The following is a 25,603-nucleotide window of genomic DNA, read 5'->3' as shown; positions in this document are numbered from 1 at the left end:
TACTCTCAAACTCCTGGCTCAAGTAATCTTGCTTCAGCTTTCCAAAGTAATTTCATGCCTGGGATTATAGGCATGAGCCACCCCACCCAGCCTTTTGTCCATTTTCTAATTAGATTGTTTGTTTGTTTGAGGCAGGATCTTGGTCTGTTGCCCAGGCTGGAATTCAATGGCACAATCTCAGCTCACTGAAGGCTCTGCCTCCAGGGCTCAAGCGATTCTTGTGCCTCAGCCTCCCGAGTAGCTGGGATTACAGGCATGCACCACCAGGCCTGGCTAATTTTTGTATTTTTAGTAGAGACAAGGTTTCACCACGTTGGTCAGGCTGGTCTCGAACTCCTGACCTCCGGTGAGCTGCCTGCCTTAGCTTCCCAAAGTGCTGGGATTACATGTGTGAGCCACCATGCCTGGCAGATTGTTTGTTTTTCATACTATTAAGTTTTTTGGGCTTTGATGGGGGGTTGGGTTTTGGAGGGAGGGTGTTTGGAGAGCATGGATTTTTTTTTTTTTTTTTTAGACAGAGTTTCACTCTTGTTGCCCAGGCTGGAGTGCAATGGCGCGATCTCAGCTCACTGCAGCCTCTGCCTCCTGGGTTCAAGTGATTCCCCTGCCTCAGCCCTCAATCCCAGCCTGAGTAGCTGGGATTACAGATGCGTGCCACCACGCCTGGCTAATTTTTGTATTTTTAGTACAGACGGGGTTTCACCATCTTGGCCATGCTGGTCTCGAACTCCTGACCTCGTAAGAGCATGGGTTTTTATTTATTTCTTTTTTCTCTTTTTTTCTTTTTAATTTTTGTGGGTACAGAGTAGGTAGTGTATATGAGGTATTTTAGTACAGGCATGTAATGTGTAATAACCACATCATGGAAAATTGGGTATCCATCCTCTCAAGCCTTTATCCTTGGTGTTACTAGATCTTATTCATTGTTTCTGTTGTTTTTTGTACCCATTAACCATCCCCATCTCACCCTCACACACTCCCCTACTACCCTTCCTAGCCTCTGGTAACCATGCTTCTATTCTTGATTTTCATGAGTTCACTTGTTTTAATTTTTAGATCCCACAAATAACTGAGAACATCTGATGTTTGTCTTTCTGTGCCTGGTTTATTTCACTTAACATAATGGCCTCCAGTTCCATCCATGTTGTTGCAATGACAGAATTTCATTCCTTTTTATGACTGAATAGTACTTTATTGTGTAAAGGTACCACATTTTCTTTATCCTCATTTTGTCATCTGTGTTTGGACACTTAGGTTGTTTCCAAATCTTGGCTATTGTGAATAATACTACAACAAATATGGGAGTGTAGATATCTCTTTGATATACTGATTTCCTTTCTTTTGGGCATATACCTAAGAGTAGGATTGCTAAATCATATGGTAGCTCTATTTGTAGTTTTTTGAGGAACCTCCACATTATTCTCCATAGTAGTTGTACTAATTTACATTCCTGCCAACAGCATATGAGGGTTTCCTTTTCCCCACATCCTCACCAGCAATAGTTGTTACCTGGTGTTTAGATAAAAGGCATTTTAACTGTCGTGAGAGGATATTTCATTGTAGTTTTGATTTGCATTTCTCTGATAATCAGTGATACTGAGCACCTTTTCACAGAAGGCCTGTGTTCTGTAGGTTTTCTCTTCACTTTGTTGATCGTATCCTTCACTGTGCAGAAGCTTTTAAATTTGATGTGGTCCCATTTGTCCATTTTTGCTTTGATTGCCTGTGCTTGTGGGGTTTTGCTCAAGAAGTTTTTGCCCAGACCAATGTCCTGGAGAGTTTCCCCAATATTTTCTTTTAGTAGCTTCGTAGTTTCATAGATCTTAGATATAAGTCTTTAATCCATTTTGATTAGATTCCTGTATGTGACAAGAGATAGGGGTCTAATTTCATTCTTCTGCATGTGGATATTCAGTTTTCTCTGCAGTATTTGTTGAAGACTGTCTTTTCCCCTCAATGTATGTTCTCAGCACCTTTGTAAAAAATGAGTTCACTGTAGGTGTGTAGATTTGTTTCTGGGTTCTTTGTTCTGTTCCATTGGTCTGTGTGTCTATTTTTATGCCAGTACCATGCTGTTTTGGTTACTGTATAGCTCTTTAGTATAATTCAAAGTCAAGTCATGTGATTTATTCAGTTTTGTTCTTTTTGCTCATGATGGTTTTGGCTATTCTGGGTTTTTTGTGGTTCCATGTAAATTTTAGGATTTTTTTTCTATTTCGATGAAGAATGTCATTGGTATTTTGATAGGGATTGCATTGAACCTGTAGATTATGTTGGGTAGTATGAACATTTTAACAATATTGTTTCTTTCAATCCGTGGACACGGAATATCTTTCCTTTTTTGCATGTCCTCTTTAATTTCTTTCATCAGTTTTTTTATAGTTTTCATTATGGAGATTTTTTACTTTGGTTAAGTTAATTTCTAGGTATTTAATTTTATTTGTTGCTATTATAAATGGGATTTCTCTTTTGATTTCTTCTTCAGATTGTTCACTGTTAGCATATAGAAATGCTACTGATTTTTGTATGTTGATTTTTGTATCCTGCAACTTGATTGAATTTGTTCATCAATTCTAATAGTTTTTTTGTGAAGTCTTTAGCTTTTTTCAAATATAAGGTCATATCATCTGCAAACAAGGATAATTTGACTTCTTCCCTTCCAATGTGGATGCCCTTCATTTCATTCTCTTGTTTGATTGCTCTGGCTAAGACTTCCAATATTATGTTGAATAACAGTAGTAAAAGTTGTCATGTTCCAAATCTAAGATCTGCTACTGTTGTATTGGGATCTATCTCTCACTTTAGCTCTAATAATATTTGCTCTTCAGTTCATTCTCTTGTTTGATTGCTCCAGCTAAGACTTCCAATATTATGTTGAGTAACAGTGGTAAAAGTTATCATGTCCCAGATCTAAGATCTGCTACTGTTGTAATGGGATGTGTCCCTCATGTTAGCTCTAATAATATTTGCTTTACATATCTGGGTGCTCCAGTGTTTGCTGCATATATATTTACAATTGTTATATCCTCTTGCTGAACTGACTCCTTTATTATTATATAATGACTTTGTCTCCTCTTACAGTTTTTGTCTTGAAATCTGTTTTGTCTGATGTAAGTATAGCTACTCCTGCTCGGTTTTGTTTGTTTTCATCAGCATGGAATATCTTTTTCCATGTCTTTATTTTCAGTCCATGTGTATCTTCATAGGTGAGGTGTGTTTCTTGTAGGCAGCAGATCATTTGGGTCTTGTTTTTCCATCCATTCAGCCACTCTATGTCTTTTTTTTTTCCTTTTCTTTTTCTTTTCTTTTTTTCTTTTTTTTTTTCTGAGACAGGGTCTCACTCTGTCATCCAGGCTGGAGTGTAGTAGCACAGTCACAGCTCACTGAACCATTGACCTCCTGGGCTCAGGTGATCCTTACACCTCAGCCTCCCAGGTAGCCACTTTATGTCTTTTGATTGCAGACTTTAGTCCACTTACATACAGTGTTATTATTGACAAGTAGGAGCTTACTCCTGCCATTTTGTTATTTGTTTTCTGGTTGTTTTTTAGTCGTCTCTTCCTTCTTCTCTTCCTTTTAGTGAATGTGATTTTCTCTGGCAGTATGCTTTAATTTCTTGTTTTTTTATTTTTTGTGATCCATTGTATGTTTTTATATTTGAGGTTACCATGAGGCATGTGTATACCATCTTATAGCCCATTGTTTTAAACTGATGCCAACTTAATACTAATTACATAAATAAATGCACAGAAAGAAAACTAATAAGAACTCTACACCTTAACTTCCTCCTCCTGCTTTTTAACTTTTTGTTGTTTCTCTTTATGTCTTATTGTATTGTTTATATCTTGAAAAGTTGTTATTATTTTTGGGTGGTTCACCATTTTGTCTTTCTCCTTAAGACAAGAGTAGTTTACACACCACCATTACAGTGTTATACTATTCTGTGTTTTTCTATGTGCTTCCTATTTCCAGTGGATTTTATACCTTCAGATGATTTCTTCTTGCTCATTAACATCCTTTTCTTTCAGATTGTAGAACTACCCTTAGCATTTCTTGTAGGATGGGTCTAGTATTGATCAAATCCCTCAGGTTTTGTTTGTCTGGGAAAGTCTTCAACTCTCCTTCATGCCTGAAGGGTATTTTCACCATATATACTAGGGTAAAAGATTTGTTTCCTTCAGCACCTTAAATATGTCATGCCACTCTCTCCTGGCGTGTAAGGTTTCCACTGAAAAGTCTGCTGCCAGATGTATTGCAGCTCCACTGTATGTTATTTGTTTCTTTTCACCTGCTGCTTTTAGGATTTTTTTTTTTTTTTTTTTTGACGTTGGGAGTTTGATTGTTAAATGCTTTGAAGTAGTTTTCTTTGGTTTAAATCTGCTTGGTGTTCTATAACCTTCTTATACTTGAGTATTCATATCTTTCTCTAGGTTTGGGAAGTTCTCGGATATTATCTCTTAGAGTAAGTTTTCTACCCCTATCTCTTTTTCTACCTCCTCTTTAAGGTCAGTAAGTCTTAGATTTGCCCTTTCTAGACTATTTCCTAGATCTCATAGGCATTCTTCACTGTTTTTTATTCTTTTTTCTTTTGTCTCCTCCAACTGCATGTTTTCAAATAGCCTGTCTGCAAGCTTACTAATTCTTTCTTCTGCTTGATCAATTCTGTTATTAAGAGGCTCTGATGCATTCTTCAGCATGTCAATTGCATTTTCAACTCTAGAATTTCTACTTGATTATTTTTAATTATTTCAATCTCTGTATTAAATTTATGATAGAATTCTGAATTCTTTCTCTGTGTTATCTTGAATTTCTTTGAGTTTCCTCAAAATAGTGATTTTGAATTCTCTGTCTGAAAGGTCATATATCTCTATTGTCCCAGGATTGGTCCCTGGTGTCTTATTTAGTTCAATTGTTGAGGTCATGTTTTCTTGGATGGTGTCAGTGCTTGTAGATATTTATCAGTATCTAACAGAACAGTGAGATCTAGGCAATCTCATTAATCCTTAATTTCCTTATTTATAATATGTATATATACATATTTACATTTGTACATTTTATAAAACATATAAATCCTTAATTTCTTTTTTATAATATGTATATTATAAGGTTGTTGTATGCCTGCCAGAAAAAAATTAACAAAAAGAATATGAAATTAAAAAAAATAAGGTTGTTGTGAAAATTGGATAATACCTGTAAAGCTGTTAGCATAAATGCCTGGCACAGAGTAAGCCCTCAGTAAGTATTTGCTGCTGTGAAGGTGGAGGTAGAGGTAGTAGGGAAGAGGAGGTACTGATTGATGTGGCAAAGGACATGGTTGTAGTACAGAGAGGGGCACTCATCCCAGGGGAGAATACTCCTGAACTGAATCTTAAAGAAAGACAGAGATCATGAAAAAAGGAAGAGCATTAAGAAAGATATAGAACCATAAAATGTTGTGTATATGTGGTGCAGCAATTTGGTACTAATAGAACTTGATGTAGGAATTGGAAGTGATAGTTAGCTGATGAGACTGGAAAAGTTGGCCGCTGTCAAGTCGTTGAAGGGTATTGGACTTTTTTCCTTTCTTTCTTTCTTTCTCTCTCTCTCTTTCTGCTTTTCTGTCTCTCTCTCTCTTTCCTTTCTTTCTTTCTCTTTTTTTTTTTTTTTTTTGAGATGAAGTCTTGCTCCATTGCCCAGACTGGAGTGCAGTGGCACAATCTCGGCTCACTGCAACCTCTGCCTCCCGGGTTCAAGGGATTCTTCTGCCTCAGCCTCCCAAGTAGCTGGGACTACAGGTGCACACCACCACAGCCGGTTAATTTTTGTATTTTTACTAGAGACGGGGTTTCACTATGTTGGCCAGGCTAGTCTTGAACTCCTGACCTCCTGATCCACCCCCCTTGGCCTCCCAAAGTGCTGGGATTACAGGCGTGAGCCACCACGCCTGGCCTTTTTGTATTGGACTTTTTTCTAAGCAAAAGGGAGACATTGAAGAGTTTAAGGAGAGAGATGGCATGGTCGTATTTGCATTTCTAGCTAGCTCACTCTGCAGGGTGAGGATGCTTTGAAGTGGAGACAGTAACTGAAGCAAGCTCTTTCATAGTTCAGTTGAGAGATGAAAGCCGAACTAGGGCCATACTGATTGAGAATGCAATGTCATTGTATTAGTATGTTCTCACACTGCTATAAGGAAATACCTGAGACTGAGTAATTTATAAAGGAAAGAGGTTTAATTGACTCACAGTTCCACATTGCTGGGGAGGCCTCAGGAAACTTACAATCATGGCAGAAGGGGAAGCAGGCACAGACCTTCATATGGCAGCAGGAGAAAGAAGAGTGAATGAGCAAAGGGGAAAGAGCCCCTTATAAAACCATCAGATCGTGTGAGAACTGATTCACTATCACAAGAACAGCATGGGGGAAACCACCCCCATGATCCAATCACCTTGCACCAGGTCCTGCCCTCCACACATAGGGATTATAGGGATTACAATTCGTAATGAGATTTGGGTGAGGACACAGAGCCAAACCATATCAGTCGTTCTTGTACTTACTTTTCATGTGGTAAACTCAGGTCCAGTCCAAGATTTCTTTTGGAAAACCAGGCTGGACAGGTTGTAAGATGTATGAGAGTGCAGGTCTTGTCCATGAGGACTCTAAGAAGCCCTATCCATGATTGCGTATCTGGTTCCTCTGTCTCACTGATTTGGTGATGTCTTCTATTCCTCCAGGCTAGATATGATTTGTTATGATCACCTAGATCAAATATTTCCACCTAATGGAAAACCCACTTTTTTTTTTTAAGTCAAGGCACTAGGGTGAAGAACAGTGAATAAAGTGATAACGTGAAAGCAAAAAATACTAGAAAGTAGATCTAAGAAAAAGGAATTTGGTTCTAACCTACATTTTACTAAAATCTTATTTTCTTCATCTGTTTTCCTTCCTTATTCATGAAGGTTTAAAAATGATAATCATAATTTTTTTCTTGCATAAAGGTAGACAGTGAAAAAACAAAGAATTGAGTTCTGTCATAGTCATTTTATGTCCTTCCATGCTCTGTGGGAAATGGACTTCCAGTTGGTCAGATTTCCCCTAGCACACATCCTGTGGCAAGGAGCTGCATCCATTTTGTAGACTGTGTTTGCAAGCACAGCTTGTTAGGGGTCTATGGGAAGAGTAAGTTAACGTTTTTTGCATATTAGAAAGGATGGTACCATTTCTGTCTGTGTGTATATATGTATGTATATATTCCACATACTATACAATTCATCCATTTAGAGTGTACAATTTAATTGCTGTTTGTTCCTTTAACAGGGAAAAAAAGATGTGACCCAGATATTTAACAACATCCTGAGAAGACAGATAGGCACTCGGAGTCCTACTGTGGAGTATATTAGTGCTCATCCTCATATCCTGTTTATGCTCCTCAAAGGGTAGGTACATGGCTTCCTTTCAAGTAGGGCTAAGTTTTTAATAGTTGTTAAAAGTGCATAGCATTAGTCTCATTTGAGATATGATCATTTCCCTTTTGGAACTGCAGTAAAGGTATTTGTCATGTGTGAGGTCAGCCCTCCAGATCTGTCTCTATGATTACTGCAGCAAAATCCTTTCTTTGCACCTTAATGTTTCAAATGTTATGTTTCCATTTACTGCCTTCCTTTCCTCCACATTTCTGCTATTTCTGTGTCTTCCTATTACAGTATTGCTTATGCTTCCCTATCTGCCCTATTCCTAGCTGCACACTTACCCTTTTCCTGCTTGCATGAGATTGAATGCCCTCACCACACACATAAGCACACACATATATATTCTGGTTCTGGGAACTGAAATATAGGTATTAGACATTTCCAGTAGCTAGCATCTGCCAAGGTGAATGTATATGGGTCTATAGGGAAGCCATAAAACTGAAGTCGAGCTGGGTAATAGAATCCCTGATTATTATTTTTATGTATACTTATTTATAAATGTTTCTTGGGCATTTGGAGGCTACTCTGAATCATAAAGACTGGAGATCTGGGTGTAGCAAAGCTTGAGAACAGCAGACCCATCTTCTTCCTCCCCTTGTCTTTCTACTCCACCATCTCAAACCAGGACGTCTCTTTATTTTATTGTATTCCTGTTTTCAATTCTGCTGTTTCATACCTAGTCCGTCTCACCTGTGTTCATTTTCTCTCTTGTACATTTTAAATATTTAATTGTATCAAAATAATACATAGTTTAAAAATCAGATATATCAATAAATAGCAGTTCTTTGCCTCTTTTTTCTTTTCTTTCTTTCTTTCTTTTTTTTTGAGACAGCGTCTTGCTCTGTTGTCCAGGCTGGAGTGCAGTGGTGCGATCTTGGCTCACTGCAACCTCTGCATCCTGGGTTCAAGCAGTTCTCCTCCCTCAGCCTCCCGGGTAGCTGGGATTACAGGCGCCCACCACCACGCATGGCTAATTTTTGTATTTTTAGTAGACACAGGTTTTCACTATTTGGCCAGGCTGGTCTCGACCTCCTGACCTCAAGTGATCTGCCCTGCCTCAGCCTCCAAAAGTGCTGGAATTACAGGCATGAGCCACTGCGCCTGGCCTCTTTGCCTCTTTCTTCTCTATTTTTCAGTCCTATTACCCAAAGACAACCACTTTTTTCTCTTTTATTTGTTCATCCGTTTATTTGTTCATCATTGTTTTCATCATATATTTACCTCTGTGTTACAAATAATGGGCTTATACTAATTTTTCACTTATCAATTTTAAGCAGTATCTTTGACAAGATAAACTAGATGATAGTCTTTTTACTGCCACCATTATTCTATTTCCTTTCCCTTACCTTCCTAATAAACTTTATCATAATTTTAAATTTTAATAATCACATTTAGATTATTATGATTGCACAGTTATTATTCATTAGTGAGCAAAGTAGTGTACTATGTTTACTTTTATTTTGGGTACAAAATAATTGTCTTACTGGAGAATTGTTTCTTTCAGCTCTGGAAAGGGAAAGATCCTTGTATCATGTATTAGTTAGGGGATGCAAAGCCTCTATAACACATAGACCCCAAAGTGAAGTGGCCCCACAACAAGATAAGTATATTTCTCATGTAATAGTGCAGAGCAGATGTTCTAGTTCATCAGGGGGTTCTGTCATCTTCAGCATGTGCTATCTAAGATCACTTTGTTCATTGCCATTTCAGCCCACAGAAAGGTGAAAGTATATAAGAGATTTTATGTTTGGAGAATGACAAGAATTCTGGTGTGACTAGAGTTCTGGGTGAGTCAGAGGGAAGGGTGCCGTATGAAGTTGGAAAGACTGAGACCAGATTATGAAGAGCTTTCCAAGTCCTACTAGGGAGTTTGAATGTCATTCTGTAGGCAACATGGAGTCATCCAGGGACTAGACATGAGGAGTTCTGGTGGCAACATAGAAAATAGCTTGGGGTGGGAGGCTGAGATTCCAGCTTGGAAGAGTCTGGGGAAGAGATTATCATCAGAACTTTAATGGAGATACTGAGAATGAAGAGAATGCGTATTTGAAAACATTTCCATTTCTTTCCAATTCAAAAGCAATACATGGTTATTATTTAAAAACTAAAACATTTTAGAAATGTATAACAGAAAAAGAAAGTGCATCCCATAATCTCTCCAAAAGAAATCATTATTGACAATTTGGGGACTACACCTCTGGTTTTAATTCTCTATTGCAATGATTATTCTTCTGTTTTTCAACCCAAACTTTTAACTCATTTCTTCACATCCTGTTTTGTATAAACCATTTACTCATTGTTTGCTACGTGCCAGCTATTGTAATGTCTTTCCTTATGTTTTGTTTACTTTCCAAATACTATGAGAACTGCATTTTTTTACCCTTTTACAGATGAGGAAACTGAAACTCAGAGAGAGTAAGGATATTGCTCAAGGTTATACAGCTAATACATGACAGAGCCTAGTTTTCCATGCAGATCTGACACTAAATCCCATGTTCCTTACCATTAATATACCTTTAAGAAGATTCGAGGACCATTCACATGTGAAGGGAGAGGGAATTGTTGATGCTCCTGAGGACAGAGTAGTGGAACAGTTGTACCATAATCAGTTTTACCCGTTACCGTTTTCTTTTTTTTTTTTTTTTTTTGAGACGGAGTCTCGCTCTGTCGCCCAGGCTGGAGTGCAGTGGCGCGATCTCGGCTCACTGCAACCTCCGCCTCCCAGGTTCAAGTGATTCTCCTGCCTCAGCCTCCTGAGTAGCTGGGACTACAGGCGCCTGCCACCACGCCTCGCTAATTTTTTCTATTTTTAGTAGAGACGAGGTTTCACCATGTTAGCCAGATGGTCTCGTGATCTGCCTGCCTTGGCCTCCCAAAGTGCTGGAATTACAGGCATGAGCCACCGCACCCAGCCCCTGTTACCATCTTCTAATTTAGCACTGAATGCTAGAGATTTAGCCCTTCTGAAAAGTCAGGATTTTTACTGAATTATCCTTGTGAAGTCACTTTAAAACCTAGGACATAGCTTGATTGGTACATTTATACATCAAACAATAACATAAATGAGAGTATGATAGTAACATTCTGTATAGAACCTAAGTCTAACCATAAAGAATATAAGACAAAAAGCAATTGATACTTGTCTATCAAAGAGAATTATCTGAATATGTGGTATTAAACATGGTAAAAAGTATTTGGAGCCCAAGTTTTATGAAAAGATTATAAATAAGGACTTACTCACTCTAAATGAATTTGTCTTCTGGCTCAGGCAAATGACATTCCAGGGTACTGAGAGAACTTGAGAATGAGGTCACTGAACAGCTCTCAGTGATCCATAAAGAACTGTGGCCAGTGGACTATGTTCCAGAAGGCTGATGTTAAAATCATAAATTTCTCCCAATTATCCTGTTTTTTTAAGTTTATTATAAAAAATTGTAAGCAGTTTCATTTTGGCAGTTATTTTATAGATGGTACTATATAGTTCATATTTCATCACATCAGGAGATGTACTTTTAGTAATGCTAAGACTGATCAATGGGTTCAGATGGTGACAGTCTAATCCACTATAAAGTTCCCCATCGACCTTAAACTTAATTGTTTTACCATCCATTGATGAATATTGCCTGATTCCGTCATTTCATTAGAGGTGACAAAAAGGTAATTTTGAATTCTGTCACTCCGTTTGTATTTTTTATTGGCTAAAGTAGTTTTATAGAGAATACTGTCATTCACCCACCACAGCTTCAGGTGTTAGAATACTCTGAAGTATAATTCATACCAGAGAGGCAGAATAAATGCTCAATTCTTTTCTTTTAATTATCATTTTAGAGAAAAATAAGATATCCTAGGAACTTTCATCGGTGTCTAATATTTCCCTCCTTCCCCCGCCTTTATATATGTGTGTGTGTATAAACATATATATATTTATATATGTACAGAGACACACACTCTTCTAGCATCTGGTGAACTAATGGATTTAATGTTTTCTATATGTCTTATTTAGTTCTACACATGTTTTTTTAATGCTCAATTGACCATCTGTGGCCCCTTCTAGGTGTTATCTCTTAACATCACTAAAATAGTTTGTGAGAGCTTCTTTGCTTTCTGGTATAACAAGATATGCCACCCAACTTGTACCTTTGCTGACAAAGACCTGAAATTTCTACCAAGGATGTTGGTTCTTTTTAGAGAGGAATGGTTCTTAGAGACTGCAATCTGGATGCTAGGGGTGCTCATTGACATTGGATTGTTATTGCTTCTAGGCCTTTTTGGTGGACAGAATTAACTCATTATTTTATTTATTTGTTGAGACGGTATTGCTCTGTTTCCCATACTAGAAAGTAGTGCTGTGATCACAGCTCACTATAGTCTCAACCTCCTGACTCAAGTGATCCTCCTGACTCAGCCTCCCAAGTAGCTGGGACTACAAGTGCATGCCACCACACTTAGCTAATTAATTTTTTTTTTGAAGAAACAGGGTCCCACTATGTTGCCCAGGCTGGTCTTAAACTCCTGGGCTCAAGCAATCCTCCTGCCTTGGCCTCCCAAAGTGCTGGGATTATAGGCATGAGCCACTATGCCTGGCCTAACTCATTATTTTTAGTCAGCAAATGTTTCTAGATTAGAAACATACCTTCTTGACTATATTGAGGAGGCCAAGTGTTTGTTGAATGGCATTTTACAAAAGCTTTCCAGGTATTTCCTGGCCTTGTTTACTTTCAGCAATAATCACAAAAGTCATTTTCCCCCTTACATAATGTAATCTTTGTTCTTAAATTGAAATATTCTTGCACAAGATCATTCTTCTAACCATTTTCTGTGTAATGATTACTGTAGGTCACTGCCAGCTGAGACTGAGACCATTGCTCTTACATTTTGGCCTTCATTAAATTTGAGAGAGACTTTTCATTATGCTGTCATTATTTGATGGGCATGCCTAGATAGTGCCTTCTCCACACTGACACAGTTCATTATAGTCCAGACTATATGATCTAAATTACAAATCAAGAGGGAAGATATGATTCAATTCTATAAAATAGTGATTCAGCATTCATCAGATTAACCTTTACTGGGGACCTGCCATGGGTTAGCCATTGTGGGAAATGCAGTAATTAGGCAGGATCCTTGCCATCAGGAAGCTTATCTATGAGTAGAATAGATTAGGTGAGATAAATATTGATTCTTTAACAGACCTAAGGATATTAATGTTAGTGGGATTTGAAACTTAACATAAGCTTATCTTTGGGAGCATTTCTTTGTATAGTAAGCAATAACCTATCAAAAGTCAATATACTAGAAGGTAGTCAGGTAGAAATGATCTATGTGAATTATAAATCCCTTAAAGAGTACTGAGGAGAATTGGAATTCCCTATATATCTCTGTATATCCCTATGTATTTCTAACTTTAAGAAGTTGTGATCTCAGAATGACAGATGTCAAACTGCTGGGATGAAATGACAAGTGTGCTGACCCAGAGGAGTCTTGGTTTTTTAAAAACATTCTTTTGATTCTCAAGAATAAACTGTCAGTGCATCACAGATGGTTTCAATAAGCTTCACGAAATGAAAGGAAAAAGAGAACTAATTATACCCAAAAGTTGGAGTGGAAACTTTTTATAGATGGTCTTAGTTTGGAAATTGAATTAAGAAATGAGAAAATGTTGGCCAATCAGAGAAATGTAAATCAAAACCACAATGAGATACCATCTCACACCAGTTAGAATGGCAATCATTAAAAAGTCAGGAAACAACAGGTGCTGGAGAGGATGTGGAGAAATAGGAACACTTTTACACTGTTGGTGGGACTGTAAACTAGTTCAACCATTGTGGAAGTCAGTGTGATGATTCCTCAGGGATCTAGAACTAGAAATACCATTTGACCCAGCCATCCCATTACTGGGTATATACCCAAAGGACTATAAATCATGCTGCTATAAAGACACGTATGTTTATTGCGGCACTATTCACCATAGCAAAGACTTGGAACCAACCCAAATGTCCAACAATGATAGACTGGATTAAGAAAATGTGGCACATATACACCATGGAATACTATGCAGCCATAAAAAATGATGAGTTCATGTCCTTTGTAGGGACATGGATGAAACTGGAAATCATCATTCTCAGTAAACTATCGCAAGGACAAAAAACCAAACACCGCATGTTCTCACTCATAGGTGGGAATTGAACAATGAGAACACATGGACACAGGAAGGGGAACACCACACTCTGGGGACTGTTGTGGGGTGGGGGAAGGGGGGAGGGATAGCATTGGGAGATATACCTAATGTCAAATGACGAGTTAATGGGTGCAGCACACCAGCATGGCACATGTATACATATGTAACTAACCTGCACATTGTGCACAGGTACCCTAAAACTTAAAGTATAATAATAATAAAATAAATAAATAAATAAATAAATAAATAAATAAGAAAATGTTGGCCAGAGATGATGCATATTTTGTATACGTCAGAGTTTGACTCTCATTAGAGTACTCTAATATTAAGACATTTCTTCAGTTTGAGGTTCATTAAATTCATTATATGCATGCTTTGTGAAAAACATTATAATAGGCACTCTTCAGAAACTGGGGTAGGGACAGGAGAAAGTAGCAATAAATGACATAGACACCAAATGGAGATGGGGATAGGGGAGGAGAGGAGAAGGTAACAGGATAAGTAAAACATATCCCCAACAATTAAATTGATTGTAATGAAGTGAAGAAAATAGAGCTATAGCAATTTACTGCAGTATAACATAATACAGAATGAAAAAAATGTTAAAGAGAAATTACAGACAAGCTGTTGTATGAGTGTGAAGGGCAGAAAGAATAATCCCGAATCGTAGTGATTAGGAAAGGCTTCAAGGAGGAGGTGGCATTTGAACTAAGCCTTGAGAGATGAGAAGCATCTGAGTTGTGGGAATGTAAGAAGGGCATTCCAATTGAGGGAATGAGGGGCTCCAGGGAAATAACGAATGTGATGGGAGATGAAACTGAAAAGTTAAGGTTAGGGCCAAATTACAAAAATCCACATATATCTTACTAATCAATAAGTCTGGATTTTAATTGTCCTTCCCTTAGATTCTTTCTCTAGGCCAACAGCCTTTATTTTATACTCTCTTGAGCGCTCTATCAATAAATGACAGTGCTTTTCTCCTTTACATTTCAGAACATATACCCCTCTTTACAACATCTTTAATAAAACCCCACCTGACAACTGTTCCTTGTGAGCCAGTAGGCTGAGTTTCAAGTTTTTCTAATAAGAGAAATTGCTAGCACTATAAATTGGCATTCCTTATATTCTACAAAGAATCATGACTATCTGAATGTATTAGCATTTAATGTTACTATGAGTTATTCAGGGAATACTCAATATTTGTGAATATCATTCAGCATAAACAGGAAAAAAAGGAATAAATACCACCCTGGTATCTTTGTTTGCTGTTTCTTCTACTAATATTTATAAATTTGATATTGGAAAGTAGTCTATTTCCTCAATTGAATCTTCTTGAATCTGTCTTTCATGAAAATTCTATAATCTTATAAAGAATAGTACATTACTTATTGTTCAACAAATGTTGTTACTAGTAGTTGATGAGTAATAAAATATCCTAAAGTTTTATAGTATCATGAAAGTTCCATAAAAACTAGTATTCAGTTGAAATGGTCAATGATATCTCTTTAAAAATATGGTCAGATTTTATTTTATTTTTATTTTTATTTTTTGGAGACAGAGTCTCACTTAACTTTCCAGGGTCAAGCAATCTCCCACCTCAGCCTCCTGAGTAGGTGGGACTACAGGCGTGTGCCACCATGTCCACCTAATTTTTTTAGTTTTTGTAAAGTCAGGGTCTCAGCTAAATTTTTTATTTTTTTATTTTTTGTAAAGTCAGCCGTGTTGCCCAGGCTGGTCTCGAACTCCTGAGCATAAGCAGTCCATCCACCTCAGCCTCCCAAAGTGCTGGGAGTACAGAAGTGAGCAGTCACGCCCCACCAGATTTTTTTTTTTTGGAGGGGGCCCTATATTCTGCTCACTTCCCAGTGTATCACAACTATATCTTTCTTTGTTCTATTCTTCCTATATTTACCACACAATTGTCAACTGTATTATTTGAATAAAGGGCTTGTTGTACTTGGGCTAAGCATTATTCATTTTCTTGAAATCTTATCACACACTGGAATATATCTTAAACTTACTTAGAGATTGAATTTGACTTTGAGAGATTGTTGTTGTATTAGAAATGGAACCAATCTAGTATGCCAGTCCTGAATTGTTTCCCACAGTAGATGTTTTGTTTGTCTAATGTATTGTTTTGCTGTGAGCCATGATTCCACTTAGGATTTAAGTGAGTCAATCAATCCACAGCTATGTATTAGTCACCTATTGCATGCAAATCATATATTTATATAGGTCTCCCCTTTTTCCTAAACTCCAGATAAGTGTATCCTACTGCCAAGGAGACATTTCTACTTAGGTATCAGCTATCTCAAAACTAATGTGGTTAACCACAAACTCTTAATTTCTTTACTAACTTGTTCCTCTACTAGTTTATTCATCTTAAATAGCACCACCATCTACCCAGTGATTCAAGCCAAAAACATAGGAATCATTCTTGAATTCTCAGTTTCCAAATTTATTCTCTCACTCAACTCCAGCTACATCATCAGCAAGTCTTGTTGACTCTTCCTCCGAACAGTATCCACCACCTGCCCACAGTCCTCTGTTCTGCTCCTGCCACCCCAGGCCAAGCCCCTGTTGCCTCTCCTGGGTTCTGCTCCTGTTCTTATTTGTCTCCTGCTGTTTTACAGACATTTTCAACAAGAAGCCAGAGTGATCTTTTTAAAGCATAAGTTAGTCTTGTCAATTTCTTGCTTTAAACTCTCCAAAGGCTTCCCATTACACTTAAAATAAAACCATACTGCTTACCTTGGCTGACAAAGCTGTATCTGATCTGGGATGTGGCCCCTGCCCTTCTCTCCACCCCTGCCTCATTTCACACCACTCACGGTTCTTCCCCTACAATCGAATCACACAGGCCTTATTTCTCCTTCTCTGTTTCGCCAAGCCTGTTCTTGCCATGGAGGCTTTGAACAGTTATTTCCCTTTGCCTGGAACATTTTGCCCTTTCCTTTAGTCTAAAGTAAAGTAACTTAAGTAGTCACTCACACACACACACACACACACAAAATTAAGTAGTCACCTTTATAATGCGGTGTATTTTATTGTCAACAGTTTTCACGGCCCTTCTCAGGATTTGAAATTATCTTTTCATTGTTTACATTCTGCCTCATCCCCCCCACCCCCAGCTGTCACCACGTTCATATTTGAGTATATCTAAGTGTTTCAGAATACACTCAAATTCCAGAATACGTCTGGAATAGTGCCAGGCACATAGTAGATCTTCAGTGGGTATTGAATGAATCGTGACAAATGGTGTGTGTGCTTCCATTAACAGCAGTATTGAAATGGTTCTTTTGATGCCATTAATATTATTTTAATAAGATAACAGAGTGCTCTATTTCTCTCTTGTTTACGCTTTAGATATGAAGCCCCACAGATTGCCTTACGTTGTGGGATTATGCTGAGAGAATGTATTCGACATGAACCACTTGCCAAAATCATCCTCTTTTCTAATCAATTCAGAGATTTCTTTAAGTATGTGGAGTTGTCAACATTTGATATTGCTTCAGATGCCTTTGCTACTTTTAAGGTAATTTTTTTTTCCAACTCAGCTAGGTCAATTTATAGTCACTTGGCCTCTAAAGAGGCAATTTAATTTTAAAAAGCAAGAAATTTTATTTCTTAGGCCTCAGTGTAGCCAACCATGTATGATGTGGATCATAAGAGGCATCTGTAAATAGAATGCAGTCTATGAGGCCAGTCTGTCCTACTGCAGGAAAACAACTCAAAATATTTGTCACAAGCTCAAATGGAATGAATTCCAGTATATACAGTTATGTGGGAAAGGAATACGTAGTGCTCGGTGTGTGGCATGCTGTCATTTATGTTAAAAACAGATTAAAGGGCATAAGCTTCCACTTAAGGTACTTATGCACTGAATACCTCTGCAAGGATGCACAGGAAACAGCAACAGTGATTAATTCTGGGGAAAGGAACTAGGTAGTGAAGGGAGATGGAGAATTACATCTTTGAATGTGAAGGACATCGTGTTATTTTATGAATGTAATTTTTAAATGTCCACATGGTGAAACAAAATAGTAATAAATTATATTGTAGTTTTTTCATAATCGTCTATAGTTTGATCATGTATTATCTACTTTGTCACTATGTAGGAAATCGTAGGATGCAGTATATTCACATTGTTAGGTAACCAACTACCAGAACTTTTTTATTTTGAAAAATTCAAACTCTACCTCTATACTTATTAAACAATAACTCCCCATTTCCTCCTCCCTCCAGCCCCTGACAACCATTTTACTTTTGGTTTCTGTATTTTATCATCAAAAAAATGTTCAGAGAATATATCAGAAAAGAGTGCAGCTAATTTGCAGACAAACATACCAAAACTTATTCATCTAATGAGTGATGTTACATTCAAGGTTTCTATTTTAGAAAACCAGTTACTTAGGCTTATGATCCTGCTATTATTTAACATATTTTGAAGTTGGTATCAATGTGTATTACATGCTCATTTTTCAGTAATGGCAAACTTTTATCATTCAAGGAGAGACAAAAGTTTTGGAAACAAAAGCCTATTTGACATTCCGGTTAGCGTATAAAGTGGGTGATCAAGTTAGCTAGAATTATTTGGGGGGGGATAATAATTATAAGAAAATTAATTTTAAGATATAAATAGAAACAAAATAGATATGATTTTCTTCAGTGTCTACCAAATCAGCTCTGAAGCCGTTTGAGAAGAGGAATTCAAAAAATATTATAAACTGACAATGTAACAGCATCATTGAAAAAAATAGGTTTTCAGGTTTAAAAAGTAGATAAGACTCATTTAAATGTGTATATATATATATGTATTCAGATTCATTTCTTCAAAAGCATTTTAGCAATTTAATTGTTCTATTTACATAACTCCAAATTAATTTATACTTTTTTCAGGATATACGTATGTAACTTTTTTTTACAAGTTTTACTTAATTGTAATCCATGTATGAATTTTATTTTTTATATATTATCTTAAATATGTATTTCAATAATATTGATATAGTCCATATACTAATATTAATACATACTCTAATCGTATTACTTTATGAACAGTGATTGAAAGTTGCCTATGACTTAGATGATAAATAGTTCTTTTAAATAGCTCTCCAGAGGTGGAAAAAGGGGAAAGCAGTGGTTTGCTCTGCTGAAAACTACCTATTATCTGCAGACTAAGAAGTTACCCAGCCTGTTTTGAGAAGATGCCATAAATCTGTTGAAAGGTATATTAGCTCACATGGTGACAGAAAGTGTGAGAGAGTGTCAGAGAGTGGTAAAGGGCAGGAGATGTCAGTGGGGCAGAAGGAAGCTGGGACTTAGGGAGAAGAATGCCTGGCGGAGGGTGAGGGATGGGGCGTGGTCTCCCTGGAGGCGGAGCCTGCAGGCTGGGCCTTCAGAGGGATTTGTTGTGATGGAGAAGACCAAAGAGTGGTGAGTGGTTAAGCGGGAGGCAAGTCCTGGCAGCTGCCTGGGACACGATCTATAAAGGCAACCAGGCCATCTCTGGAAATACAGGGTGCAAAGGAAAATCTAATTGACAAGAACTCTGGAGGGAGAATACTGTTTGAGAATGATGGGAATATTTGGAAGCCACTTGGGGTGGGCTGGGGGTGGATTCCAGGGCAGGCTTAAGCAACAGCAGCTGGTTGTAACAGCTATCTAGGAGCAGGGTGAGCCCAGTTAACTGCAGCACTTTTTGAGACAAGGTCTCACTCCCTCACCTAGGCTGGAGTGCAGTGGTGCAATCTCAGCTCATTGCAGCCTCAACCTCCCAGGCTCAGGTGATCCTCCCACCTCAGCCTCCCAGGTAGCTGGGACCACGGGCGCATACCACCATGCCCGGCTAATTTTTGCATTTTTAGTGAGATGGGGTTTTGCCACGTTGGCCAGGCTGGTCTCGAACTCCTGACCTCAAGCCATCCGCCCACCTTGGCCCCTGCAAAGTGCCAGGATTACAGGTGTGAGTCACTGCGCCCGGCCACTGTGACACTTTTGTTGTCATAAGCAGGAGGGTGTGCGGGTTTCGGACAAGCACTGAATTGCCCGAGACATCAGAGGAAAGGAACGGCAATACCATCATTTCCCCAAAGCCTCAGGCAAAACTGCAACAAACACAAGGCCTCTAGCGTCCGGGTTTGAAGGGAAGGAGTTTGCAGCCTGCTCAGGTGTCCACAGGCCTCCATTCGGCCTGCCAGCATCCTATAGTCTCCCTGAAGAAAACAGGGGAGGTCTGGGTAGACAGAAAAGGGCAAGGGAAAGAAAGAGAAGGGAAGAAGGGGAGTTAACGAGAGGCGAAGTATAAAGAGTGGGAAGCTTGGAGTAAGGAAACTGAAATCTCGGGAGAACAGCTGAGTGAGGGAAGGAAGGAAGGAAAAGAAGGAGGAAGGGCTTGGGAACAGACTCCTAGAAGTGACTGCTGGGTGGAGGGAGGGGCGGTGAGGGCAGCAGGGCTCCGGGCTCCGAGAGTTGGAAATCCCAGGAGTGGCTATGTCTCACCCCGGAAGACAAAAATTGTACAGCGGCTAGAGAGGAACCCGCCAAAAGGTGGATCTAGAGCTAGTGGTGAGATAGGCCTCGGTTGCATCCAACATGAAGAATGACATTAAATACAAAGGATGATTCCATATCTTTCTACCAAAATCTCTGTGTCTAAACTACTAAGGAGGTGTTTGCTAATAATAGACACTACAGTCCCATTTTTTTCCCCTTTCCTATCAGATGGCTCTTCGCTGTCATGGAAACAAGTAAATTCATTTTTAAAAAAACACAAGTAAGCCTTCACATAATTACAAACATAGAATAAACGCCAATAGAGGAGGAAAGCAAATACTTAATATGTATTTCTGAAAATTTCCCCGAAGGTTTTTAAACATTTGATAGAATAAAATGTACTTGATAGTAATTTCTTGCTGTCATATATTCAGCCCAATTTAATTTTCAGCAACAATATTGAATGACAAAAATAAATGATGTTTTGATTTGTATTTAAGCTAATTTTCCATTGAATTTAAGTCAATCCTTTAAAATCTAAATAATCATAAAAAGTTTTCTAGTATGCTGCCAGTATTGGAAACAACAATTTTCTATATTTTACCAAATGCTTATGGTTAATATAATGTAACAATGACCATATATCACTATTTTTTTTTAAGTAGCTGGTTTCAAAGGGTTTTGTTTGGTTGGTTGATTGACTTGATTTTGGCATTGGTTTTGGGTTTTTATAACCTCCTACTCTAATCTTTTTGGTTTTGAGCTCTTAAAGGGACTGTTGCTCAGTTTAGTTATTAATATTGTAACATTGTTAGTTTTTGATTTTGGCATAGATTTGTCTACCAAAAGTCTTTTCCCAAAAAGGATTCCTTACAACCATAATCTCTTTCATCCCTCCCTCTAAAAATTCCCATAATAGAAGTGGTTTGAATTCTGTCTTTCTCTGCCACCTGATAAGCTGGATGTCCTTGAGCAATTTAGTTAACCTTTGAGTTTTATTTTCCACATCTGAAATGAAGAAAATCATCCCTTTTTCATGGACTTGTGAAGATCAGAAGCCGCATTTGCAAAGTGCTTGGTACACTCCCCAGCACAGTCAGCCCTCTGAACGGCAGCTGTCGCTGGCTCCTCAGCCTTTTATGTCCCTGCAATGAAGTGTCTCTCTCACTCCACCCCGAGTTTCTCTCAAGCAGTATTCATTAAAAATATCAATATCAGATTTTCAGCATAATAGTTATACTATGCAAAACTTAGGCCTCTCAAAACGGAATTGTTAGGAGGTAGGATGAAAGAGTACACTATTTGAATTAAGGTTTTTAAATTCTAAATTCTTTGGAGTTTGAACTTTATTTTCCTTCACAATTTTCTGTCTTTTCCTTCTTGGGTAGGATCCTAGCTGTTTTTTTTTGTGGTTTCTTTTTTTTTTTTTTCACTCAGTTATGTGATCTATAATGCAGCAATTATATTTGTCTATGTATTATGTGTACATAAGCCTGTGTGTATGTATATGTGGTTTGTACATACATTTATTATGTACATAAATTTGAGGGTATATCTATGTATCAATCCTATTACACACTGGAGTGGAAATGTGGGCACGAGAGAGGGAATGTGCGCATTGTTTATTGGCTGTACCCATGATATGAGAGAGATATATATATATATATATATATATATATGCTGGAGGAATTCTACCCCACCCTATTATGGTTTCTTAATACTGGATTTTTAAGCTGTTTCAAGGTGTTTTTGCCCTTGGAATTTGAAAGTGTTGGTTTTAACCTAACTCCCTCCTGATCCCTTTTTCTTTGGGGTAACACTAATGTATGACACAACCTTTCTAGGCAGCACTGATCTGCAACCTGCTCTTTTTGTTGCCACTGGGGCTGTGTGCACTGGGCCTGCAGTGTGGGGAACCCAGACCTCACTTTCAAGGCTGACGATAGTTGAAGCAGGTAGAGAACTCCCACAGGTGCAGCAATCCACAGTGTCTGCTGCAGCCCATAGAGTGGGCTCCCTCTAGCCTGGTTCCGGTCAGAAAATTTCTATTACTGCTCATGGGGTTTCTATGATGTTAGGGGAGGGGTGCTTGAAAGCATGACACCAATATTATCCTTTAAAAAAAAGAGTAGGGACCTCAAAGGATCCTGTGGAACTACCTTACTCTTTCAAGGGTCCCCTGATGCAGAAACTAGTTTGAATCAAGACCTTTGACGGGCGGGAATGGAACCCCTGTAAATGGTTTTCCATTTTAGAACTTCAGTTCCAGAATGGTAATGAATGCTCTGCTCCACTTGGGGGGAAAAAAGCACCATGTTTCCACTAATAGGCCCAGTGGTTGATCAAGTTGTGTGATAGCAATAGGGAATTAAGAGCCACTCTTATTATTTTTGAATTTGAAAATTATAGTACACAGTGCTTTAAATATTTTACTTTTTAAAAAATTAAAGTAGAAATAAGTGGGTTTTATTATGGTTGTTATCTGCCATTTCTTTGTGAGGTTATGTTGTGTACCTTCTATATGCTTTTAGGAAATTTTAATTAAATACGTATTACAAGAATTTATTTTGGAAAACTTTAAAATTCTTGTTATGTTTTTAATTAAATTTTTCATAGCACCTAGACAGGACATTTAGCCTCTAAGCATATAAAAGGGATTAAGTGAAGCTTGTTTTCCTACAACATTAAAGTGAGTTAAGGATATAATTTAGGTATGAGTTGAAGACAGTCAAATGTTTCTTCATGCTTTTGTTCAGTTTTCTGCAAGTTTATATCTGCCATAAGATAGGGCTACTCATCTTCAATTTTGAAAGGATGGATTGTGCTACTTAGTAACTTGCACAACACCTCACATCCCATTAACCCAAGAGCAAGAACAATACTGGTTTGACACTGCTAAATGTCAGTCCTGTGCTTCCAGTATCCGAAGTGCCCATTTTAAAAGTGGTTAAGGCACTTTGGGAGGCCGAGGCGGGTGGATCACAAAGTCAGGAGATCGAGACCATCCTGGCTAACACGGTGAAACCCCGTCTCTGCTAAAAATACAAAAACAAAAATTAGCCGGGCGTGGTGGCAGGCACCTGTAGTCCCAGCTACTTGGGAGGCTGAGGCAGGAGAATCGCTTGAACCCGGGAGGCAGAGCTTGCAGTGAGCTGAGATCGTGCCACTGCACTCCAGCCTGGGTGACATAGTGAGACTCCATCGCAAAAAAAAATTAACTCATCTCAAGTTCCATTTGTTTCCCCAGTTAAATTATTTCTATCATAAATCTAACAATATGAATTTGAAACACTAGGTTTAACACCAAGGTTTTTCTTTTCTAACATGAAACAAACTTGTATTTCACATCTTAGGCTAAGCTAGGAATGGAAATAATTTCGTGGCGTAAATGAAAATGTTCTTCTGCAACTTTTATATGTTCTTAAACCTTAGAAAAGAGACATTTGTAATATTAATAGCTATAACAGTTTTGTTTCACTTGGTTTTTCTTTTTCTAGGATTTACTAACCAGACATAAAGTGTTGGTAGCAGACTTCTTAGAACAAAATTATGACACTGTAAGTAGAAATCATTTTTAAAGACTTTCCCACTTTCTCTGTCCCTCCCTCTTAGATCTATGAGCAATTGCCCCTGTGAATTATCCACAAGAGAAATCAATCGCATTCAGCCATACTCCTGATTTGTCTACCTGGAAACCAAGTCATCAGGAAACTTTATGGAAAATTGAGATGGCAGGAGGTCAGGGCTTTCACCTTTTTCACATCTCTTCGTGTTTGCTCTGAAGCTCAATAAATGACTAGCATCTGCTTGCTTTGATGTTGCAAATCAAAGGAGGCAGTAGGTAACTCCAAAAGGAAGAGAACCCCACCCTCACTAAAGTACATCATTTTACTTGGTTGATAATTAGTCTTACTTAATAGTAAAAATACCAGAAATATTTTTTATCTTGCAACTCCCTTCCCTGACAGTGAATCCAACTCATCCTTTTGAGATTTGGTTGAAATATGACTCTTTAGAAAGCTTTCCCTAATCCTACCCCTCCCAAAACATGCATCCTTTCTCTTTCTCCCTCTCTCTCTCTCTCTCTCTCCCCTCTCCTCTCCTCTCTCTTCTCCCTCCTCTCCCTCCTCTCCCCTTCTCTCTTTCTTCTCTCTCTCTCTGGCTCCCTCTTATTTTTCACCTTGTATTATTATGGTGTGTCTGTATCTTTCTGGCTGGCCCTTGCACCCCCTAAAAGGCCGGAATCTTATCTGCAGGACACAGGGTTAAGAGCACAGTATGGACTTTAGAGTCTTCGTGCTTGCTTGGCTTCAAGACCTGCCTCCTTAGTGGCCCTGGGCAAGTTACTACACCCACTGCAAAATGAAGATAGTAATAATACCTGCATCATAGGCTTGTTGAGGGAATTTGACAGGATTTAAAGTTTTCAGCACAGTACCAGAGTAAGGACTCAGTATTCGTTTTTAATCGTTGTTACTTGTTTTCCTAATACCTAATGCAGTGTCATACATTTGGTGGTGACAGATCCATCCAAAAGCAACTATGCTTTTACTAAATATGTAAGCAATAGAAGCAGCATTATACAGTATAATATAGCACAAACCTAGAAGGAAAACTTTATATGTTTTGTTCTAGTGTTGGTTCAGATGCTCTACCTCAGTGCTGTCCAGTAGAAATATAATGCAAGCCAGAAATGAGAGCCACTGTGTAACTTAAAATTTTCTAGTTAGCCACACAAAAAGGTAAAAAGAAACAGGTGAAATTAATTTTAATAATATACATCTATTTAACCCAACATATCAAAAATGTTATTTTAATGTACAATCAATATGGAAAATGATAATCGCTTCTCGGTCTTTTGGCTAAGGTGAAGTGAAAAATGATCGAGCTATTTTACATCCTTTTTTCAGGCTGAGTGTTTGAGATCTGATGTGTATTTTACACTTAGAGCACATCTCAGTTTGGACTAGCCACATTTCAAGTGCTCAGTAGCCACATATGGCCCTATGTTGGAGAGCATGCATCTAAACTAGGACTTAGGGAAGGGGGAGTCTCTGATCCTCATCCTAGCAACAGCTAGAGTTATTTTTTACTGGGATTTTTGGCATTTTTACATGTGTTAGTTAATGTTACTACTCTATCTCCATCACCCAAGTCTAGTGCCTGACACCTAAGAGCAGGAATGTAATCTGCTGTCTTAAAGGAGCACTTAACTATTTGTATTATTGATGCCCAAACCAAGAAGTTCTAAATGTTTATATATATGGTATGATGAGTGGATTTTTTTATCTTCATCTATTAAAAGCAAAAAACAATTTCATGTGTATATGATATTTATGGTAGTAATAAGTAAATTACGGTAAAGTATCTTTATTGATTGAAATCTTTAGTATTGAATTAAATTACATGTACTTACAAAGAGAAGTACGTTTTTGACGATAACGATGACTTTATGCCTTCCCAACGGTACGCAGTATAGTTGGGCACA

At 38.0% G+C, this 25,603-nt stretch overlaps 1 protein-coding gene across 11 annotated transcripts in view; it reads left to right on the top strand.

Annotated features, from left to right (window-relative positions):
• CAB39L (calcium binding protein 39 like) overlaps positions 1-25,603 on the top strand; it is a 141,749-nt gene that overhangs the window by 83,377 nt on the left and 32,769 nt on the right. For all 11 annotated transcript variants that reach the window (XM_024257672.3, XM_054529534.2, XM_054529533.2 and 8 more), the window contains 3 exons: positions 7,294-7,412; positions 16,990-17,158; positions 23,613-23,672. In XM_024257672.3, the coding sequence (XP_024113440.2) occupies positions 7,294-7,412; positions 16,990-17,158; positions 23,613-23,672 (348 nt within the window). The remainder of the gene's footprint in view (positions 1-7,293; positions 7,413-16,989; positions 17,159-23,612; positions 23,673-25,603) is intronic.

Source organism: Pongo abelii, chromosome 14 (genome assembly GCF_028885655.2).
Source record: "Pongo abelii isolate AG06213 chromosome 14, NHGRI_mPonAbe1-v2.0_pri, whole genome shotgun sequence".
In the NCBI taxonomy this organism is placed as follows: Eukaryota; Metazoa; Chordata; class Mammalia; order Primates; family Hominidae; genus Pongo; species Pongo abelii.
The sequence above is the reverse complement of the archived record's forward strand: the minus strand, read 5'-3'. Positions and strand labels throughout refer to the sequence as shown.